At 48.8% G+C, this 23,652-nt stretch overlaps 3 protein-coding genes across 4 annotated transcripts in view; 1 reads left to right on the forward strand and 2 right to left on the reverse strand.

Annotated features, from left to right (window-relative positions):
• Positions 1-2,373: 2,373 nt before the first annotated feature.
• Positions 2,374-11,813, forward strand: LOC144113437 (uncharacterized). The gene is made up of 2 exons (XM_077646511.1): positions 2,374-2,636; positions 10,295-11,813. The coding sequence occupies exon 2, from the start codon at positions 10,351-10,353 to the stop codon at positions 11,767-11,769; it is 1,419 nt and encodes a 472-aa protein (XP_077502637.1). The 5' UTR covers positions 2,374-2,636; positions 10,295-10,350; the 3' UTR covers positions 11,770-11,813.
• Positions 11,814-12,066: 253 nt separating this feature from the next.
• LOC144134849 (uncharacterized) lies at positions 12,067-14,584 on the reverse strand. Its single transcript, XM_077667663.1, has 2 exons — positions 13,920-14,584; positions 12,067-13,295 (listed from the first exon to the last, which is right to left on the reverse strand). Exons 1-2 carry the CDS (start codon positions 14,287-14,289, stop codon positions 12,526-12,528), a joined length of 1,140 nt encoding a protein of 379 aa, XP_077523789.1. The 5' UTR covers positions 14,290-14,584; the 3' UTR covers positions 12,067-12,525.
• Positions 14,585-19,476: 4,892 nt separating this feature from the next.
• LOC144113439 (alanine--tRNA ligase, cytoplasmic-like) overlaps positions 19,477-23,652 on the reverse strand; it is a 48,037-nt gene continuing 43,861 nt past the window's right edge. For both annotated transcript variants that reach the window (XM_077646514.1, XM_077646515.1), the window contains exon 21: positions 19,477-19,759. In XM_077646514.1, the coding sequence (XP_077502640.1) occupies positions 19,532-19,759 (228 nt within the window). In that variant the 3' untranslated portion in view covers positions 19,477-19,531. The remainder of the gene's footprint in view (positions 19,760-23,652) is intronic.

Below are 23,652 nucleotides of genomic sequence, written 5' to 3' on the forward strand. Positions count from 1 at the left end.
AAGGGACTATGCAGTGAATTAAAAGTCGCTTGTAAATGTTTTCGGTGCTTAGAAATGATGCTAAGGAGCATTTACACTAAATATGAACCTTCGGAACTGAGCCAGCAATTTATTATGAATTTCTAAAAACCGGGTTTTTTTTTTTTTTCAAAATTCGCGGCCCGATTGGTGGTCTCGTAGCGACGGATTTTGCAACTAAAATCGTGAAAATAGACGTCACTAGTTCCGTGACGTCGGCAGGCAGGCCACCACATGCTGTCATTCGCTGGAGCCACGGCAGCCACGACGTCACGGGCACACTTCCGGTAGCCGTGAAAGTCGTCTGCTCGTGCCGCCGCGTGAGCCCCTCGGGCAAGCGCGAACCAGGTCACTGCCTTCGCGTATGTGGTTTCAATTTACCTCTGCCGCCGCTTTCTGTCGGAAGTTCCGGAGCCACCCGCAGTGTATTTTTCGTCCGCAACAACAGACAAGCAAAAGAATGCAACGCTCGCCGCAATCCAGAAAGGCGAAGAGAGACCGCGGAGACGCTGCCGATGCTGCTGCTGGGGCGCTGAGTCGCTGAGTGCGACAAACGGAAGTCGCAAAGCGAACGTCAGCGGATGACGTATTCATAGGCGGGGCCCAGTTCCAGAGCTGTTTTCTTTATTTTCTTCTGGTGCCCCGCTTGTACGAAATGAGGGGGGAGAGGAGGAGCGGAATTTTTAATTGTCTATATCTTGGTTCTTATATGCTAGCTCAAAAATTCTTGCACTGGAGTGACGAGTGATCGAATGCCAATCTATCGTCTGCTTTACGTAACCTTAATTAATTTATTGCATAGTCACTCTAAGGCGGAGCTTAGGTGTCCCCTCCAATTATTTTTTTCTTCTTATCGTACAATGAACAGTGTCAGTGCACTTTTGTAAAGAAGTAAGATTCCGAGCTTTGGCACTGCTGTTAACACAATGCTCCACAGCACGCTCCGCTGCTTTGTCATGAGGACCAGTCATGGCAAATCATGGCCCTGACTCACGCGGCGCGACAAACAAGCAGCGGAGGCCAACAAAAAACACTGTAATACGAGCGGTGCATTAACGAACCTTTGACGGCGCAGAATTACGGACAACCGAGTAAAATTCTGGGCAAAAAATGTGACATTGACAAGGAAACAACGAAGTGATTATGATGATGATGATGAATTTTCATGGCGCAAGGGCATCTCTGTCCAAAGAGTGCCATGGCACAAGGTTTTTCTTTTTCTCAAGGTGGGGTCAAAGAACAATTTCCCAGGCATTTCACCCTAAAGAAGCCGAGCACCAAGCAGGGGAAAGCTTGTACCGATTGTATCACCGGTGGGTACCCGGCGCCACTGGAGATCGAACCCCGCACCTCCCGCATGCGAGGCGGATGGAAACAACGAAGTGCTGATTGTTTTGCAGAAACTAGATACCGCACAGTCAAGCCATTTACTTGAGGCAAGTACCTGTCCTTGCAAAGAGACACAAATGTTTCGCAATCAGCGTTTATTGCAGGGGAATTCTCATTTCACACAAACAAGCGACCTCTTAGCGCCGCGTAGATGCATCCATGAATACTCGTGATTACGGCAGTCCATAAAGCATATAAAACAACCGAGATCAAAGAATATTCAATTCTAACTCATCCAGAGAGCAAAACATACGCACTGTTCATGCTTCTGGAGCTCCAGTAACAGTTTATACATTGATAACGATTAGGTCAGCGCTCATTAAATCAACATCCGTTCAACACAAAGGAAACTATTCGCTCTGAGGGGCAATATGACGTTCTTTGCAGCATCCCGAGGAGCGTCATGTATAGCCACGACCTCATCAACAAAAATGACTATATGATGCACGGTGTAGAGCTCACGATTTGGTCAGGAAGCTGGTCAAGGCCATTTTTTTTATGTACTGTTTAATGAAGAAAGTTCACATCTAAGTTTGTTCGATAACAAGAACACCCGCCAGCGACCGTAATTCAAGCCACAGGCAAGAATAGACTCCCATTTTTCTGAGCAGGAAACCCTCTAGCTTGACCTTCGTTGAACGCATGCACGTGCGTTTCGGTAATTCCCCTAGTGCGATACAGAACGGTGCGCGCACTACGAAATGGCAGCCCCTTGAGGTCGTCTTTAGGAAACGTTGTCATACAGCTCGCCAAAGATGGTGCAGCGCATTATCTACACACTGTTGGATGTGGGGTTCGGGGTCGCTACTCGACGCAACCACGGTCAAGGCGACGCCCGCTCCGACCCGGACAGGAGTGCCGCTGAGGGAAGGGGTTCGGTAGGGGAGAAAGAAGACTTGGTTTTAATTACATATTTGCAAGCATCAGAGATCAAAAGTGAGCTGCCTCAACTGCACCCGCCGTCCAGTTTCATACCCTTCTTCTTCCCTAAATTCCCCAGGTTGAGGACGTCTTCGCCGTGGTGGGAGGGGCCGGAAACTTTCACTCGCACGCACTGACATCTCCGCACACATGGATACGCCCCCAGCATAAGTTGAGCCCGAGAGGAGGATGCTGTCGGGGTCCCGCCGAGCCGCGGTAGGTGACGTCAGCTGGCCCGGCAAATCTCCCACGGTCGGCGACACCTGCTCTTCATTCGAAGAAGCTGACGTGCAAGGCAGGAGCACCAGGTCAGGACCGCGACCACCTGCTGGCGGCGGCATCGGAGACGTCAGAAAGGGGTTGTTCTCAAGCTTGAGCTCTGCGCTTGTTCGGGTCCCGGGAAGCCATAAGTATAGTTGTGTAGTTAGATATGCCGGCGAAGGTTTGTGCACGGCAACGGCCGCTTGCTGGCTGCGGCGGCGTCGGGAACTTCTGAAAGGGGATGTTCTCAGAATTCTGCTCCCGGCTTTTTCGGGTCCCACGCCACGACCGGGCGAGGCACGGTAATTGTAGCCCGTTGACACGGATCCACTCAGTGAAGCAGCACTCAGTGCGGCCTGGGAGTGATCTGTCGTGAAGTTGCCCGGAGTTGCTCGGAGCCACACAATAGAATACAGATGTGCTCGCTGACAACAGGCGAGGGTTGCTGTCTCGGTTGCTAATGATGAGAGCCGCTGTCGCCGACCTTAACAACACGAAGTGAAAGAAAAAGCGCTCATGTAAGAGCGGAAAGTGTCGCTATACCACTGTTTCGACACATGTCCCTCGTTAGTTTTGAACGGTTTACTGTATAGTCTGGTAATCGAAGCAATGAGTCTTGGTGCAGGCTGCACTGACACCAACGCAATAGGATCGGCAACCTTATGCGGCGCAGAAGTTATAGCACGCAGCGAATGACGTATTCTGCCGCGATCACTTTCAGCGGGCGTCGATTGGCTCGAGCAGCGGAACCAGCGAAAAAAATTTGTAGATAGGCACACTTTCTGTAGGCGTCATTCTGACATCACGCTGCTGTTTAACGCACTGAGAGAGATTAAGGAACGCAAGAGATGCTGCCCAGTCTCTGAAAAAAGTCGAACGGCCGCCATATGGTGAGCCATTCATCCTTGCGCGTTGACCCGTCGCCGAAAACAGCAAGCCTGAATAACGCAGCCCGACTGACCAACACCTTCCAGGCTAGGCAAGGCCTCTCTGCTCCTCCGTGGCGTCATCACACTACGACGGCGCCGGAGTTCGTGTTCTTCATGAAGGGACGGTGCTGCGCGCTCGTTCGTTCTTGTGTAACTGCAGCGCTACGTGAAATCGTCCTTTGAAGATTTTGGCCCCATGATTTAATGCTGGCATATATGTATGATGTCATTTCCGGTACATAGTCCACGGTGATTAGGTTTAAAAACTGAAAGTTAGCGGTTTCTGGATTATGAATATATGTTGGCTATTCAGTATCTTTTACTATCGCCTAATGTTGCCTGAAAGTCCGCATTTTTTTTTTCCGCGGGCCATTGATATTCCGCTGTGCGTTCATATATATCTTTATTTTTGTTAATAGCTCGTTGCATGACGCGGACTTGGAAATTAATTTCGGGCAAAAATTGAACCGTGTGGTATATCACAGAGCGCCAACTATTTTCCAGGAATCTGACTACTACTTGTAACCTTTTTCTTCCAAACAAACGCTCACCCTCCCTCCACAAACACACGCAAAAAAAAAAAACATTGCCATAAGGTATGGCTCTCAGAACAGCTTACAGCTCCATGCATGGCATCTGAACTGAGCGACTGAGCAGATGCCTTTCGATTTGATAAAATTGAAGCAAGCTGTGTTGCATAAAAAGGATATGTTTATTAAGAAGTACTTGCAGCTGGGCTTGTTGGTGCGTATTCGTGAAAGACACGAGAGCGCAAAATGGCAACACCGACGAGTAAGAGAACAGGACGAGCGCTGCACTTTCAACAGGATTTATTCAAGGAAGAGCGTTTATATAGCCTCTGCCCTTATCCATGCTCTTAATCGCAGTTGACAAACATTGTCAAGTGGCGTCCACATAGACGCCAGGGGTGGATGGGCGGTAACGCTTGTGAAGGGCCTTATCTCTTGCAATGCGTCCTTCGTGATGTACACCGGGTGAGTGTTTTTCGGGAGTGGCGCGGGATGTAAATATTTGCGCTGATGGTCTCGGGGGGAGGTGGGTGGAATACAGAGCAGTGACTTGACCAGGGAGGTGATTTTGTGGTCCATTTAAGATTTGTTGCCTGGTTATCGTCCGAGAGAGTCGGTGGTATTGCCCCATTAAGTGTGCTTCGACTAGCTCTTGTAAGGTGTTCTGTATGTACCCCTAGCTGAAGAAGCTTGCGGTAGCTGTGGTTTTGGGTAGAATGGCCTTTTTGTAGGCCGTTCTTATTAGACTGTTCAACTACTCTGTATCTGAGGGGGAGATGTAGAGGAAGGGGACATGTAATTATTTACAGGCAGAAGGCCTGAATGAGGCGGCGCGTGTCCGCCTCTCTCATGCCCTTGTGGCGGTTGGAGATGCGTTCCATTAGCGTGGCGATGTTTTGCACAGATTTGCGAATAGCTTTTAAGGCATTGGTGTTAGTGCCATTGTTAGAAATGTAGATGCCTAGAACCATAATGTTTTCGACTGTTTGGATCGTGCTTTATCCAGGGTGGTGTGAATTGCAGGAGGGCGATGTTATTTAAGATTTATTACTTATAGTTCCGACTTGGATTCCGAACAACGTAGGTCGCTTGCTGCAGATAGATTTCTGTATCTTCGTGATTACCGGTGTTAGTCCAGACTGTGATGTCGTCGGCGTGCAGGGAGTGCTGCAGTGCCACGATTGCTGCGAATTTGCGCGCTAGTGCAATGAGGGCAATACTAAATAGGAAGGAGAGGACTGGCACCCTGGGGGGTTCCTCTACTTTCCAGCGTGAAGGTTTGGGCCATGCCTAGTTGCAGGCAGCCGGTCCTTTCACGCAAGAAAGCAGTTATGTACCGATGCGTACGGAAGCTGACGTTTAGTGTGCTCAGGGACTGAAGGATGGCGGTGTGATAGACAGTATCAAAGTCTTTGGTAAGGTCCAGAGCCAGGATAGCTCTGGTAAGATTAAAGAAAACTGGGTTGAGTACTTCTTCCTTTAGCTGGAGCATGACGTCCTGAATCGAGAGCCCTGCTCGAAAGCTGAACATGGTGAGGGGAAAGATTATTTTTCAATGTAACGGTTGAGGCTATTCAGAACCACATGCTCCATAAGCTTCCCCGTGCACGATGTCAGGGAGACTGGGCGCATGTTTTTCAGGTCAAGAGGTTTATTTGGCTTAAGTATGAAAGTCACTTTGGCCGACTTCCATTCATGGGATAGGGTGCCGCTCTTTCAATGCTCGTTCACAAATTTGGAGAAGGATGCTATTGAACCTGCATCCGATTGCGGAGTGCCTTATTGGTAATGCCGTTCAGGCCCGGGGCAGAGGTGGTGCGTAGCTGCTGTATAGTGCAGCCCATACCTCTACCTGCGTTCAGGGGACATCCAAGACTGGATTTGGAGTTCCCGTATATGCTGTTAAGCACTCTTGCTTTAAATCTGGGAAGGAGGTGGCAATGAAAGTCGATTCAAGATCCACGCCCTGCCGCTCGACAGTGTGTAAGAGTTTAGTAATTTGCTTGCTGCTGTCTGCGCACGAGGAGCTGGGGTCAAGCATATGGCGTAGGAGTGGCCAGGTGTTTTTCGTGTGGAGGTTGCAGTCACGGCGGTTACAAGGCTGATTCCATTGTTCTGAGGTCAGAATGGCAGCATGCTGGAAGGTCCACCTAAGTACCGTGTGGGCTGCCCGCACTATGCCCATGTTGGGCCTACTGCGGGAAGCCCATATTGTCCACACTGCCTCAACAATCGTGGGACCATTCTTGCGGACAACTTAGGAACAAAGAGGAAGTGTCATTGTCCTGAGGACAATGATGAGGAGCACGAGCCCAACAAGTTTATACATAAAATTCTACCCCTCTTTCCCGCTCAACAAGAGAACGATCCCGCGAACACCCTTTGCAATTATAGCACAATGCGGAAGGGAGAAAGCGGCGGACAAGGCATCGTGTCCGTGACCGAAGCATCATTCTGATTTCCGGAAAGGGGAGGAGTAGGAGGAGGAGAAAAAGCAAAAACTGTTAACTGAGCTGGTGGTTGAAGTCCCCAGTCCAGGACCCGTGGCCTTGGCCGACGGCCTGTCTTGGCCACTCCCCCGTAGTGGTGGGTATGGGCATTTCATGGGCATTTAACGATGAATACGCTGTATGCATTTTAGCAAGATGCAGATGAGCCCTCCCAACAAGTAAGGTGCTATGTAACCTCCTGTATCAGTCCATAAGGACGTGTGGTAACGGGAAGCGCAAACTGCCCCCCCCCCCTAAAGCGCTCTATTCCGCGCATCAACGCTACCTAGCTGTTCGCGTTGCCATGCAAAATATCAGGGGGATAATTGACTGCAGGAAATGGGAAGGGTTGGAGAACGTCTCGTTAGGAGGGGAAGGCGGGCTGCGAGAAACAGGGTCTACAGCAGATGCATGAGCTCGGATTCTCTGGCCTTGGTCAAGAGAGAATCTAGGACTCCGCAACGGTCATCTAGGCCATCCAGCGACCGGGTCCTGTGTCCTGTCATCACAGCCCGACGGCTGTCCCTGGCAGGGGTGCTCCCTGCGTGCAGTCTCGTGGACATGGCAGTACCCTACCAAGTGTCTTACCTTGAGCTGAACGGGTTCGCTGCAATGTTGGCGGGGCCCTTGTTACGTGGTCTGTGGTTGTCGTCACTTGTGGGCTGCGAACTGCCCGTGATGGAAGCCGCTCCTTTTGAAGCCGTGAACGTCCACGGATTCCCCGCTGATGCGAGTGTGGCATATAGTGTGGGCGCGCCAGTTCTCCAACAAATATGCTGTGAGGTCAAACCATGACTAAGCAGGAATAGGAAGACATCCGAGCCGAGTTAGGCTTATAGGCAGGGTAGGGCTAGACGTATGGCGTCACGCCTGTGCTTCTTCCCCTGCACACTGCGGGAGCGCAGCATTCTGTCATGATCGTGGAGACCGGGCTAGACCATGTTGAAGGCGATGCGGGTCACATTGCAGCGACGGTGAGGCGTAGCCCTGAGATTGTTCCATTGCGGGCGGGCGGTTGATAGTTCGAAACGCTTCGTAGGCCTTCTCGACACCTCGATTCGAAGCGTGACCCAAAGCTCTGTGCACCACAACTTTCTTGCTCGAAATCTCGTCTTCGGCTGCTCTATCCACACTCTACTGATCCTGTGGACGGTCTGGTGAACGTATTACCGGGTCTTGGCAAACGTGATAACGTCCTGCGGGCCTGCCTTAGCGCCAGTGGTGTCGGCGTCACCCGTGGCACGTAGTATGCAGTCGGCAATACAAATAAAGCCTCAAGTTCTGTTTTTTCTGGGTATTTGGTAGCAGCGCTGCAAACTTCTTCCTTTTCATCTTCTTGACCGGCCTCCCACCCTACTACAGATATGTTTATTCTGCTGTTCAAAATTTCTTGCTGCAATCTCAACTGCCTTGTTAAACCTTACAATATTTTCTTTTCTTTGTATTATTACATTTTGACTTATTCCATAAACCTTTTTTTTATCCAAATTCTTTTCCCTTTTCAGTTCATGCTCTACTTTAATTAGAGCCCACCCGTGTTGCTCTCTCGCATGCATTTCATCTGCCTTTCTTATAAACACGTGAATAGCAGTCTGTGCCTCCAGATTATTGGCCGATCTCCCAGTGTGGGTATGCGCCATCTTTTGTAAGTACAACAAAACAACTTGAACCTTCAAGTGTGCAAATTTATAACATACTTCCGGCGCCGGACAGTGGGTGCCCGATTCAAATTGTTTTAGACATTTCCTCCGAAAATGCAAAACCTTCCCCACCCCACATTCTAAATGATAACTATAGATCATTGAAGGAGCCCTGCTACTAACGTTGATAGCAATAGGCGCCTCGCATTTTAACGAAAACGTAAACGTGAATATTCTGTCCGCCTCTAGACTGGTCCTTTTCCTGCGTCTTCTGGATTACGCTCCAATTTTTCAAGCAGAGTTTCTGGCAGTAGCGCTTGCTCCACGCAAACTAGGGCCCTCCTTCCGGAGTGGCAGTCATTACTGATTATCTCTGTGCTCGTCCCTCGTTTCGCCTGTTGACTCTTTCATCTTAACACTCTTTATATAAAATCACTGCTTTCACCACATTTGAGACTCGTACATTTCATGAGTATCCGGTCACAGCGACATTAAATGAGGTTGCTAATAATCTGAAAAAGGCGTCCCTTGGCGGCCCCGTGTTACCTCTCCTCCCGCCTATACAGCGAATATCGCAGCAGCTAGGTTTCGGAGATGTACTGTTGGGGACAAAAGTCGCCAGGATATGTCATCAGGAACCGAAGTTGATAGCTCTGTGATTATCCGCGGGCTGGAGACCACACTTGTCGAGGTGAAAGTCAGACTCGCGTGCTGTGTAGTCTGCTAGTGATAGCAGGTGATCGCTAAAAAGCATGGCAGCTATTAGCCAAAATCGTTTGTCGCGCGTCCTGGAGAATTTTGTCCCCTATAGTACATTATTAAGCGCGCAAAACAGGTATCTTTTAGCTTCAATTGATTATCAACATCTAAGACATTCCTGGAACTGGAAATTTTGTATAGCAACACATGGTGAAGTCTCTCTGACGAGGCTGGGCTGCCGCATTCCTCCTCTATATTTCTATTTGCACATTTCTGATCTGGCGCTTCCTACACTCTGTACACTTTGCCGTGAGCCCGAATCTACAGATCATTTTTGGCTCTTTTACCACCGATTCACCTCTCTGAGACGAAGGTCATTGAAATAGCCCTTGCAGCAACTTGGCCTTAATTTCAGCAGACCGCCCTAGCTATCATTTGGCGCTATTACCTTCGCGTATCGCCACAGGTCTGTTTGTTCCACCGTTCAAACTTTCTTGCTGGAATTTCATCGACTGCCTTGCTAAATTTCTCCTGCCACAACCTCTCAAGAAGTTGATGGGACAAAAAGCTTGCACTGAGAAAATGTTCTTTTCTAAACTCTAACTTGCGGTCAAGTTTTCGAATGGTAGCAATAGAAAGCAACCTGACGTTACAACGAAAGAACATCGACAACAGAAATATTGCCTCGGAAACAATGGCAATGACACATCAGGATTCGCGCTGTCCGGTCAACTTGACATTAATCCATAAGTGTGTCGAGTATACCCTTTGTGAAAAATATACAGGTTACGGCCGGGATTTGCTGTTGAGAGTATTGCAGCACCTCTGAAATTTTAAAGCTCCGAAGATGTGAGGGCTATGGCTACCTTAACCATCCGAGCGATTTTGAGAGCTGGCGATGCAAGACGAGCCACACTATGTGGTCCAGAAGCGATCGCGGCGTATATATAAATTTCGACAAAGTCGTTGCACCCTCCAGCCAATAACGTATACTGGTCACAAAAATTGCACCTAAGTGTTAGTGCACAACACTGTCAATTGAAATGAGGAAAGAGAACACAAAATAACCAAATGTCGAAATAAAATAACTAATAAAAAATACAAAACCAGCCGTTTACTGCATAGACGGCACCCTCAAGAGTGAAACCTTTCGGAATGAGTTATTAGCTTTTAAACACCGAAGCAAGCAGAATGTCGCTTGACGCAGACTTTAGTAAAAAAAATAAAAAGTGGAAGAGACACAGATGGCGTTTCTTCTTCCTTCAGACTGCCCGCGCAAGCGGACGGTGGATGCAGAGAACGATGAAGGGCAGAATGCCTCGCGAGCGCGTGGTGACACGTGTCGCAAACAGGGGCCGCCGCATAAGAGCCCGAGTAGCCCGAGCGCACGGTCGTTCCAGTCTCGTTCTCGCGCGCAGCTCGGTCGGCGGTCTGCCAGCGCCCTGCTCCTTGGAACGTAGCTCCTGCCCCGAAGATGGCCAAGCTCCCGACCCTGCTGCTCCTGGTCGCGGCGGCGGCGGTTCCGCTGGCGGCGGTCGCCGATGCGCCGACTACGACGCAGCCCGCGGGTGGGCCCAGGCACGACGGCAGCGGCGGCGGACTGCACCGGGCCGGGCTGGCGCAGGCTGGCGAGGCTCCCGGAACCCTGGCGGGGGCCCTCCCTCCCGGCCAGCGGCACAGCGCGGCAAGCCTGACAGCCCTGGCGGCACAGGGGGTTCGAGGCGGCAAGCGTGACGACTACGAGGAGCAGTACGATGACGACGACGACGAGATCATGGGCATGTCGGGCGTAGCGCGCCTCAAAAAAGGCGAGCAAATGGACAAGCTTCAGCCGTTCCTGAGGGATATCGAGAAGCTCTACTCGCGCGGTTTTCGGCGCTCGCACGTGATGCGCAGCAAGGCGGCTCACGACGGCTGGAAGGACCTGATCCGCATCCAGCATAATGAAGACCAACAGCTCTTGGCCGCCGACGCCCAAGACAGGAATGCCACCGTGGGCGGAGAGGCGCTACCGAACGTCTTCCTGGCAGGCCGCAAGCAGGTAAACATATCGGCTCTGCCCTACTTACTCAAGCAGCCCACGCTGACTGTTCAAGCCAGGGACCTCAGCCACGACGACAAGGTATCGTTCTACATGTCCGTGTCGTTCGAAGACCAGGTAGCGTTCCATTGGTATCTGAACGGCCGCCCGCTCGAGGAGTACGACAGCATGCAGATCCTGGACATGAACACAGTCATCGATGCCGCGAACAAGAGCACCCATTCCCGAGTCTCGCAAATCGAAATAGAGCACCTCCTCAAGCTGCCCACCAGCACCGGCAAGTACGAGATCAACTGCACGGCTACTGTCGACTACACGCAGCACAGCCTGAAGTACGTCATCGAGCCCCAGCTAACCGACGACTGTCCACCAGCAAACTGCTACGACCGTCATGCCATCTGCCGAAACGGCAAATGCGTCTGCGACTCGCCCTACCCGGTCAGGCTTAGTTCCGTACACACCACCTGCCGCACCGAGTCGTTCCTGGAGACCCCTTGCCACCATCACGAACAGTGCCAGTACACAACGAACAACAGTGAGTGCCTCGAGCAAGGCTGGTGCGCCTGTAAGAGAAGCTTCGGGCGAACGCCGCAGCATGTATGCGTCAAGAAGACCGGCGTCAACGCACGCTGTGACACCGACGGGCAATGTGCACTATACAACGCGACCTGCATCCTCAGCCATTGCACTTGCAACTCGGACTCCATGGAAGAGAATGACCACTGCGTCGTCGTAAGCCGCTCGGTGAACCACCTCCACTCGGCCACCACTGCCGTCAAGCCTCGTTCTGCTACCGCAGCTCTCGCGGTAGCCGTCGCCCTCGGCGGATTCTGCGGTCTGCTCGTCTCGTGAGCCTGCACTCTCGCACTCAAGAAAATAAATTCCCTCTGAAAGCAGTCTTGAGTTCTTTTCTGCCAGTAGGCCAGACAAAACTTGCGCGCTGCCACCGTGCATTTAGCAGCGCCTCTGGCACAGCACGGCGTTGCAGGTATTATTCAGTGCAATTTACAAACTAGTTCGGCCCAGTTTAAAATGTTCCTGAAGCCTTTTACGTCCAGATCACCGAGTCTCACCCTTGAGCTAGCACGTACGAAGGAAGGCTACGAAAGTTTGCAGCATCATTTATTAAACTCTCAGCATATACCGAGTAGCACCTTAACGTAAAGCCCGGCCGAGAGCAGCAAACTGTCACCCGGTAGCTGCCAACCTTGATCTGCTAGAGGCGCCTGTGCAGTGCTGGCACCCAAGGTGGTCATAAACCTCCTTGCTGGCACCCATTTCTACAACTGCTGTGGACAACAATGGTACCGCGAGCATCTCCGCTACCTCGTTTACAAGATCCGCCATAGCGGCCGCGCATAATAACGTGGCATAGCTCCTCTTTGCTCAACGCCGGCGTCTCAACATAACTCCGAGCTACAAAACGGGCCTTTGAATACGTGTTCCAGACAAGTTTATGCGCTCCAGCAAACAAATGTTATGCCTCACATTCTGTACCACCTGCGTCTCTCGAACCGAAGTGCAGTCATGTCAGCCCCACTCGTCGCAGTTCCTTCAACGCTGTGACCCACTGTCCGGCCACTATGTACAGCGCGCATCCTCGCGGCACTAGGCAAACCTTAGCAGCGCGACTAGGACGACGAGCAGCTTCACCGGGGAGCGGCGCACTCCCCTGCCGTACGGCAGTTTGTTGGCTTCCAGATGCTCGGCCAAATTGACGCAGCGATCGTTGAGTTCCTTTTTGTGGCTAAAGCAGGTGCAGTGGTTCAGGATGCACGTGGCGTCGTAGTCGGCGCACTCCTCTTCCGAGTTGCACCGTGATCGCGCCCCGACCTTCGGCACACACTTGTGCTCTTCTGTGCGGCCGTAGCCCTTGAGACAAGCACACCAGCCGTGGCCGGTGCACTCGCTATGTTCGGTGGTGTTCAAGCATTGTTCGTCATACATGCAGGGCGTCTCCAGGTAGGCCTCGCTGCGGCACGTCACGTGCTTGGACAGGAGCCGCACCTTGTAGTAGCCCTCACAGACGCACGCCGAGTTCTTGCAGACGGCCATGCGGTCAGCGCACTCGGTGCTGGTATCCTGGCATGCGTCGCTCAGTGGCATGTTCACGTCCAGATGCACTGTGGCCAAATCGTAGTCGGTGAGCGTGGTGCAGTTGAACGTGTACACGCCTGTCATGGTAGGCAACCGCGTCACGCTCTTGATAAGCACGCTTGACACGCGTCCCTCCGGCACAGTCTCTTCGGAGAGAGAATCGTAGTCCTCCAGCGGCTTGCCGTTTAGCGTCCAGAAAATGGACACCTGGGACTGGTACGCGACGCTGCAGAACAGCTGCACGCTCTTGCCCATGTGTACATCGTAGATGTTCGGTTTGCCTATAAGGAGGGAAAAATCGTGCTCGAGTGAAAAGACCGGCAGTGCCTATGTGTATGGTTATGTGTAACTGCGCTGTTGAGATATTGAGCCCGAAGTTTGCCGAATCATAAGAGCGAAAGGTTTACTCACTCATAACCTGGTCAAATACGTCATGAGCTGATGCGTTTTTTTTTTTCAGCAACAGAAACCAACCAGATATCTGCGTGTAAGGCAATAAGGTCGCTCTGCATCTCTTCAGGCAGCACTTGCTGATAAACAAACGAACCCTGCCACCCCACATTTACGCAGGGTGCACAAAATGTCCATGAAGTGCCGGCAAACTTCGCCCCCAAGTGAACTACGCCAATAAAAGGTTCGAGGAACCGCCGTCTTCAACCAGCGGCTCACGCCTAACACGCACATCCCCTTAACGACTATCCCCTTAAGTGATTATAGAATTAACAGTCCGTTTCCTACGTAATGTCATAGACTTTGCAAGAAAACACACACGAAAATTTGCTTATTACCAGACCTCTGAATGAAACGAAAGCCGACTGCAACTTATTCTCTTAAGCGCCACCTCTAGAAGTGCACCAAAAGAGTGCCTGCAAACACAGTGCGAGGTTGTAAGCGGGAATGTGTACCTCTTTCGAATTTCATATTCTGCGGCCTGTTCTTGGCGGTGAGAATGGAGCCCCCGACGGGTAACCCCGAGTGGTGGTCGGTCCTGCTCCTCGGCGACCGGGACACCCTACCGGCCAAGCTGCCGAACACCGGCAGCTCGCCAATCGGCCGAAATGGCACTCGCCGCCGGTGCAGCAGGCCCGGTGAGGGCTGTCGCCCGAGAATGCCCAACACTGACTTGCGCAGCTCCTCAGAGATGTGCGGGTCGTGCTGCCACGACATGTTCTGCAGGAACTGCGACAGCTCCGCCCTGGGCCCCCAGGCCCAGCGGGCACCGCCCGACGGGGCCACCAACAGCGGCAGAAGGACCGAGAATCGCAGCGACAGCATGGCGCGGACGGGCCGCGGCTGGACACTTTTTCTGCCTCCCCGTTAGAGCAGCGAGGACGACGAAGAGCTGGCTGTCCGAAGGCGCGCGCTTGCTACTCGCCGCTCCTTGCCCAGAGGGCCACGAATGGCTCGTAAGCAGGGCCGCCGCAGCAGCTCCGACCAAGAGTCCTGGAAGTGGGACTCCAACCACAAAAAACATTGTCAACAAGCTGGTCCTTTGGCGCCGACACTGCAGCCCACGCACGTCGGTGGCTCGTGACCAGTTGCTCCGCACAATACCGCTATGATACATCATAACCACGTTCCCAAATTAGTGCCGTGTTATGACGCGCGGGAGCTATACCTTCAATGGCTGTAGTAGATATGCATAACAGTCCACGGTACAAGATGGGTTTAGAGCATATCAAACCGGTAACCATCGGGTACTGCACTGAAGGCCAGCCTTAATTAGCATCAAATGAATCGACTATACATATATTCAAAAAAAGGTGGCCCAGGTGTGTGACTCAGTCACTGGGAAGTGTATAGAAAGGAACCAGGCAGCCTCCCGTGTTTTGAAAGAGACGGGAAACATCTAACACCTGGCTACTGTGGATCTAGTTGTCCAATTTCATTTTCTTACGGTTATGCACTGTGCAAAATTGTAGCAACAAATATGTACTGCCTTTTCCAGGTGTCCTGCTCAGATAACTCGCTACTGAGTCATGCACTGGAATACTCACTTTACCCTCTACCCCTGAAGTTTCAAAGCTAAGCAGGAGCGAGGATGAGTCGTCTGCTTACCCTCCTGCGATAGGATCTGCACGGGTGCCGAAGCGCCCTGCTACACGAGTCAACAATGAACACTGTGAATGGGACACCTTTGTTAAAGAATGTAAATGCTGATGCAAGCAGCATATAACAATTTAAATATAATTTGATGTGCCCCACAGTGCGAGAGGTGACATGGCAGTTCACTTTTCAGTAACACTGGGCTGCGGCATGCTCACCAAGTGCGTTGCCCCCTAATTATATCAAATAGAAGACTGGCTTAGTTGCACCTCAGCCGATGACTCACCAGGGGTTTCTACGGGTGCGTCTCCAATGTGCGCAATAAGATGGATCACCACGCCGACCATACTCATGTAACTAAGGCAGATAGCACAGAACATTTGCAGCCTAAAGTCAAGTTTCGTATTACCTTCTGTAACTCCAGGGCTCGTCCTCGTAAAAACCAGCTGGAAAAGCAAAACCATGTCCCGCCAGCAGAAGAGCAGGCTGTAGGTGTACGGTATTATGTTAAAAATAATGTGTGATGAAAGGCATCATGAACCGAGGAGCTGGTAAGTTTCTTAACACAATATGACATATTTTTCTTCCCTCGGGCAATCCGTTGAGCAAGAAGTGTTCTTGGATCATGCGGCGCATGTCAAACGATCAAGCCTGTTGCTTTGAGTGGCCACGCAATTGAGTAAAAAACATCGAAGTGGTCATCGATTGTCCACCCGCTCTTGATTCAGCTGAATGACGACGAGTGTGTTTAGCTGGCCTGGCTGGCCCGTTTCCGCACAATTAATGATACCGCACAACGATATAATACACGGCTAATGAGGTGAAAGCAGCCAATGACTCGATTTTACTACGTCATAGTCATGACTGTCATCCATGCCACGGCGGTGGGGATGTAAAATAGCGATTGGTCCGGAACAGATTTCTGCTGGCAGAAAATGCGGTTGGTTGTTTGCGTTTGTCGCTAGTCAATAGTAACGTGAGGAAGAGGTTTGCCGGGTTTACAAACCTAGGAGGCCATGGTAGCCACCCCGGTGGCTATAGTTGGATACAACTGAAGATTGCAGTGAAGCTCTGCCCACATTCAGGGCCGCTGCATAGAATTCCTCCATGACAAAAGAAGCAGTTCGTTGTTGGAACTTTTCTTGTTACCTAAACAAAAAGCTAAGAAAAAAATCATGAGCGCTATAATTTTGATATCTGGCTTGTTTATAAAGTCAAACATCAAAAAGCTGATTTCGTTTACTGCTGCGATTGGCTAGCAGAGTAATACAGGACGCCGCGGACCGTGACCCAGTGTTTAGTGCTAACAACTGCTGTTGCTTTTTTACTTTTAAGCTGTATCTTCCAGCGGCTCTACCGGAGGTGGCTGGGAGTATTTGTGCACAGTCTTCCCCTATATACAGTGCGCGGTTTGCTTTAGTTCACTTACCATGCAATTTGAAAACTGCTTTTTCGTATCAAGCTATGTAAGCTGTCTGAATTATTTCAACCACTGTATTAGTAAGCAAATGTTGCGCACACGGCAGCATGTGCGACTCCCAAGCTTGTGCGATTAAGAGAAATAACCAGCTGATCTAGTGCCTGTTGGGGTATGTACTGCATCATAACACACATTTATCGCGACATTTTAAAGATATCAGCTTCGAAATGTCGTTGCACACTGTCACACTTCTTCAAAGTACCTTGCTGAGAGCTAACGAATGGTTGCCTTCATGGGTGTACCTTGTGAAGCCTGAAAAATCTTTCGGAAATTTTGTTTAGATATGTTCCTGTATGTACTGCACCCCGTCTAGTACCCCCAGCGAAGTATATTGCGGTGTTTTAAAAATACATTGACCAAATTACGTTTCATACTTCCACATTTTGTTCTAGGATGTACTTGGCTTTTCTTCACGAATGAAAGCTGCTTTGACAGCTTTTGTTTCCATACATTTTTTCCCTCACTGTTACTCCCAGCTAGGGGGCCTAACCCCAGTGCAGACGTACCCAGCCGCTGACATCAAGTGAACAAAACAGCGCAAAAGACAAGGATGTGACACGACAACACAGGCACAGCCGCTGACTCAGCTGGCGACAGCAGCGTCACTACATCTTGCTTGCGTCGCAGATTTATGTTGGTTGCGCCCGCATCCTTGCCCATCCACAACTCGACAACCCTGCAGTAGCACCACGGCCATTTTTCAATGGAGTTGACCAGTACGACAAGAGGATCAGGTACAGGTCTTGGGTCTTCTTCAATGAAGTTTTGATGATTTTCACTGCGTTACATCGCTGAAGCATCTGGACCCCACAGCAAAGGTGGATTTATCGGAACCGTCTCGTCCTTCGAGTTTCCTTCAAGACCGTGGGAGAGAGTTGCAATGGACCTGTTCTTCTTCAATAGCCACTGGTGGTTAATCGTGACTGATTATTACTCCAGATATCCGGAACTGACTCGTCTAGAGAAGCTATCATCTTGTACAGTGATCAATCACTGCAAATCAATTTTCGCCCGGCACGGCATTCCAGAGGTGGTGGTCTCCGATAATGGTCCGCAGTTCTCATCCTCCGACTTCACTAAGTTTGCTCAAGAATACGGGTTCAAGCACGTCACATCAAGCCCACAATACCCTCAGAGCAATGGACTCGCTGAGGCTGCGGTGAAAATCATCAAAACTTCAATGAAGATGACCCAAGACCCGTACATGATCCTCTTGTCCTACAGGTCAACTCCATTGAAAAATGGCTACAGCCCCTCTGAACTATTGATGAGGAGGCGGTTGCGGACAGATTCCTCTGAATCCCAGAAGGCTTGTTCCCCGTTTGCCAGACGCCAGTAAACTTCGGAATTTTGAAACCCAATACCGCGAACAGCAGCGAAGAGATTATGATAGACGACATGGCGTACGGCAATTTCCGACCTTTCTGGAAAGAGATGAAGTCTGGGTTACAGACTTAAAGCGAAAAGGAAACGTGGTGGCGCCCGCAAGCGAGCCTAGGTCATATATAGTTGACACTGGGAACGGCACTATACAGCGAAAACAAACCCATCTTATCCATTTTCTCAAGCCTGCGGAAGAGGAGAGAGACAACCAAGACGTTGTGTATGACGAACCTCTCCCTGAGACTTCAGTTTCTCAAGAAGATTCACAAACAACCAGCGCCGACGCCTCCCATCAGCACACCAGGTGTGACGTTGCGTCATTCCTCCCAAGAGTTTGCTTTTCTGTCAGGGGAGATGTGGTAGGTAGTAGCCACATGCAGTGACTAGGCCGTCTGTGTGGCTTGGCTAGGCTACGTTGCTGCGCGCTCGCGAAGGCTCGCGGCGGAGGGCACATGTCTCGGGCTTGTGCCGGGATTCGGCTGGCTGGAATAAAGATGTCCGGTTGGCGTCTCAACGGTCCTGCTTTCCTCAACTCGACACGTAGGGCCCCTCAGCATATAACTGATATAAAGCCATTTGTAGTCGATTCTCGAGGCACTGTGATTTCAAATGATATCGCAACAATGCAGCGGCAAGGAAAGAAAAGTAAGTAGACAGGACCAGCGCTGTGTCAACTGCAGGTTCATTGGCAGCACAGTTGTGCATGTTTATCAGAATGTACCAACTAGCTGAACACTTCATTTCACTAAGTGATGTAACTGATTTCATATATTTGATTCGGTTACCTCTTACTCATAGCGCAAAGAAGACATGGACAACATAACAGACGGGACTGTTCCGCCTATTGTGTTGTCCTTTTTTTGCGCTGTTTCCAAGAAACATGAACGGCCACTACCACGCAAAGTGAGCAAACCGATAAGGCGGAATGGACAAAAATTGCAGAAGCTAAACAGTGTGTCGGCGCACGCTATTATGAAATGCGACAATATTAATGGGTTTATCTGAGGCTTGCCATGTGGCAAAACCAAGAAGTGGGTTCTCAGCAAGCAAAGGGTAATCAAGAACATGCGAGTGGCGCTGGACAGCCCGTGCTTGCATTCAGACATGACACGAAAGGGTAGACAGCGGAAATCTGTTCTTGTTGCAGCCGAAGTGCAGCGCTTCTTCAGTTTCGCGAGCCGCATTCGTCGACCTGACGTCTCGCTTCCCAAATCAGGCAGGTAGGGGCAGCAAGGGTGGCTTCTTTTGAAGTTCGTCGCCTTCGAGCACTCTAAGCAGCACTTCGCTTGCGCTCTTTTTCAGCGACTGCATTTGCATTGCCCATTGCAACGGCACCGTGGCGAATCAGCGGTGCCCACAAAACTATACTCGAAGATGCCTTCACGCAAAGCAAACCCAGCACATGATGAGGGCAACACGCCGACTGACTGCATGCACCCAAGCCCCCACTCCGTTCACCTGCCTCCTTTCCCAATCAAATCGTTTTGTTCTGAGTATCCAGAATTTTTCAGAGTTTACTTAGAGAAATGTTTTGCAGTTAATAGAAAGAAATAAGAAATAAGGTACGAGGTTGCTTGAACAACTGTACAATGAACTTTATGCCTTAATTCATAGATGGACATTTGATTGTTTTTTGCTTACTTGCCCACAGTGAGCTTTAGCAAAACTGACAGCAGCTTCTTCAACCGCCTTGATGTTCAGATCTCCAAATGATGCCTTCACGTTGCAGTAAGTCTCAGTAGTGTGTGATTTGGAGGACATGAACTTCTTTAACATCACATAGGGCCCCACGGCATTTACCCAAGCTTCTGCGCGAAATGTGCTGGTCAAGTATTCCTGCAAATAAAAAGTGTACAGAAGCATAAGCAAACCTTTACTATGACAACATATGTGGAACAAAAAATAGACTAAAAGTCTTATCTGTCATCCTTAAGCCCTTTTGTTCTTTACTTAACCTCCCATGACATGTACCAACATAACTTTTTTCACTACTGGTACGAAGCCTCAGTGCTGATTTTAGTAGGAAATGAATATAAGGCATAACCCAGGGTTTGTTGTGAAAGAGTTTCCAGAAGACGTGCAACACAAGAGTCATGCACATATATTGATGTCTAAAGCTGAACTTCTGCTCTCGCAAAAGACAACACAATAAAGATCAATGCAAGCAGTGAAAAATATGCTACAATTCTGATGCATGAAATGAGCCACTTGAGAAAACTACTACACACATTTATATATTAAAGATTGGTTTGGTCTATAGGGGTTTAACGTCCCAAACGACTCAGGCTATGAGAGACGCCGTAGTGAAGGGCTGCGGGAATTTCGACCACCTGGGGTTCTTTAACGTGCACTGACATCGCACAGTACATGGGCCTCTAGAATTTCGCCTCCATCGAAATTCGACCGCCGCGGCCAGGATCGAACCCGCGTCTTTCGGGCCAGCAGTCGAGCGCCATCACCACTAAGCCACCACGGCGGCTTTATATATTAAAGAAGGGTATCAAACACCAAGCAAAGGGGGAAGATGATAACAAAGATGAGAAGAAAGGTGTTCAAAAGGATGGCCACATTCTTCTTGATCATCACAAGCCTCACTTGCCTTTACTATACAGTATTGTGCATTTTTATCCTGAAGACTTTCAAAAATTTCCCAGCCTTAACCGCTGGCTCATTTGCGATGAAACTGCACACAGAGCTTGTGTATTATGGTAACTTTTGTACTGCAGCAAGTTTGACAACTGTACTTACTTAGTTGAGCCATGCATGATGCAAAAACATTATTGCCTGTGTCGAGATTGGCGAACTGAAACCCACAAATGCCGTTTTTTCGAAGGGCAGCAGTGGCGCCATCTGTTTTCTGCTGTCAGCCTGCGACGCTTTCGGAGAGTACGAAAGCAGACGATATGAGCTGAACTGGATAAAGTCACTCCGCAGAAAAAGAGATCAAACAATATTCTTTGAAAGGTAAAGTCTCATTAAATCAGTTCTGATATTTTTTCCTCTGAGTTAGGCAAAAATGTTGAGACCGCTTCAGTTGAAGCAGACGAAACAGCCAGAACTGTGTAATCAAAGGGCCAACTACTTGCAACACTCGCCTTGACGCCTTGTAGTAACGCTTTCCACTGCAGAAAACAGATAGCGCCACTGCCGCCCTTCAGCGAAAAAAACGCCGTTTGCGGGTTTTCGGTTTGCCGATCTTGATGCAGACAATTATGTTTTTGCATCATGCACGGCTCAACTAAGTAGGTACCGTTGTCAAATTTGCTACGATACAAGAGTTACCATAATATGCAAGCTCTGTGTGCAGTTTCACCACAAACAAGCCCGCGGTTGAGGTGAGAAAATTTTTTAGTCTTCACAATAAAAATGCACAATACTGTATACAAACATATACTGCGAGAGAACAGAACGGTGTCGACGCTTCGACTTTTGAAAGATGAAGCTAATAAATATGTAAGCCTTTTGGCAACAACAAAAAAAACATGCTCCAAATTGTATGCTGTAAAGCACAGTCATAGCTGTAGATGTGGCATGTTAAAAACTGCATGCTAAGCACTGCAAGGCTGAGTGGTCTAGTTACTTGTTTCGTCAGCTTGCAAAGTTCAATTGAAAAAGAACTGGTTCACAGCCAGCCTGAGCTTGCTCTTTCGACCATTTTTCTTTCTTTCTTTCCTACATGCCCAACTAACTGAAAATAAGACACCTTCATGCTGCGGCCACTGAAACATTAGTTGGTACATGTCTCAAAAAGCTGGAGACAAGACAATAAAAACAAAAGCCATTCTCAGATCAGTTTTAGGCAACAGATAACATTTTTTGTGCGAGTTCAACAGAACACAAAAATAATAAACCAAATAATACCCCAAACACTACAGTAAGATACAACTCAAGAACGAAGCAGCAAATGCCCCTCAAAGGGGGCCCTCCAGCCATTGGTGTACGGGTTAACCCCGTTGGACCTGCTAGTGTGACATCAAAGAGTGTGGCAGATGAAAGGGGATTCACCACGGCTTAATCGGATCAACTGTGACATCATAAAAATTGGTCAACGCCATTGGCTGGAAGGCCTCTTCTGAGGTGCACCTGCCACTCATTCTTGAGTTGTGTCCGACTATAAATCACAAGCAAAAAAATTCAATGCAGCAAAGAAAAGTCACAATAACAATGCGGCACAAATGCAGACATTTAAACAAGTAGCTTCACAATATTTCCTGCAGTGCATAATGACTAAATGTAGCAGACAAATCACTGTACCTTTAAACTTGACTACAAAAAATTGTGACGTTTATATTACTTAAAGTCTAGAAACATACACGAGTTTCAGCACACCAACAGCATATCAAATGACCACAAGTAAAGATAATAATTAAGGTGCACACTATACGTTCTTACATTCTCAAAGACTCAACAGACATTCAAATGCATATATGTCTGCAACATTAAACTTTATGGAGCAAATTTTGAAGGAGAAATCGCAGTTTGGAAGTGCCAAGCTATTCCAATGTGCAATCTGGAGGTGAAAAAATCATTAAAGCAACTCAAGAATATTACTTATCTCTATGATTAATTATAGCAAACATAATATAGTAACAGGAATGTCAAGAAATTGCTGTTTTTTGAGACTGGCTACTGGCATAAAGTGCTTGCAGCACAGACAGGCAGCAACCTGGGTGTTCCCTTTTTAATAATTTCTGCATATTCATATTCAACACCTTTTTGTTTGCCCAAAGGCGAAACTACCTTTTAATAACGTAATTATTTTGCTAGCCAACATAGAGCTGAATGCATAGGCTGCCTTCAACTTCAACTAGCAAATGACAGAATATACAAAAGACAAAGCTTATGTTCAGGCATGGCAATAGCACCAATGCAGCAGTTCCTACACTGAATCTGAAAAACTAAGAAAATAGCAAAAGAAAACTAGCCCTTGCCACTAATCCTGCCTCCTACGCTCTTTGGTTTCGCTGACTGTTGGCTTCCGTCACCTTGCCACTAATGCAATTTTTAGCATAGCAGTAGGCAGAGCAGAGGTGTCAGCCCTCGTGTCAACACAGAAAAAGCCTTCATTATAACTTTAACCAATTATCCCCTTCGTGGATTACTGTAAATTCAATGTTAAGTGCAATATACCTCAAGCAGAGAAACTTCTTTGCAGAGGTGCTAGGAAGCAATTCTTTGTTTTTATGCCCTTTTTAAACACTGGTGCAATGAGAACTGAAATTTCTCTCCAGTGGACTACTCTGGCATGTGTTTTTTGTTATTTATTATTTTTGTTTTTTAGCTTCTTTATTTATGGGTCATTCCACGCCAAACGTCCCAGACGTTGCGCTCGACCATCTCCAATTTGTTTAAAAAAATTCATGGAAACTTACCGCAATATGTGTAATGAAAGCCAGAAATATTTTTGCCGAAAAAAATTTATTCATGAGGTGAGGGCAGTTTGAATATTTAGAAAAGGCGAGAAACCAGGCACTGCTCAATAATTAATAAGTTCAAATTTTAAAAACACTTCAAAAATTTTGTCATTGAAATTTGCACAGATTCTGCCTTTCGATATAATTTGGAGGATGCAGCTTTACATGGCATAAAGATTTTTAAAGAATCGAGAAAATTATGAAAATGTGTCATTTTTGTCGTTTTTTGTTTTAAATATCAACTTGCTCTCCGAAATTCGGAAAAAGCCATTTTGTTCCCCTATATGTCTAGTACCTATAATAAATGTTACAGAG

This window comes from Amblyomma americanum, chromosome 1 (assembly GCF_052857255.1).
Source record: "Amblyomma americanum isolate KBUSLIRL-KWMA chromosome 1, ASM5285725v1, whole genome shotgun sequence".
Classification (NCBI taxonomy): Eukaryota; Metazoa; Arthropoda; class Arachnida; order Ixodida; family Ixodidae; genus Amblyomma; species Amblyomma americanum.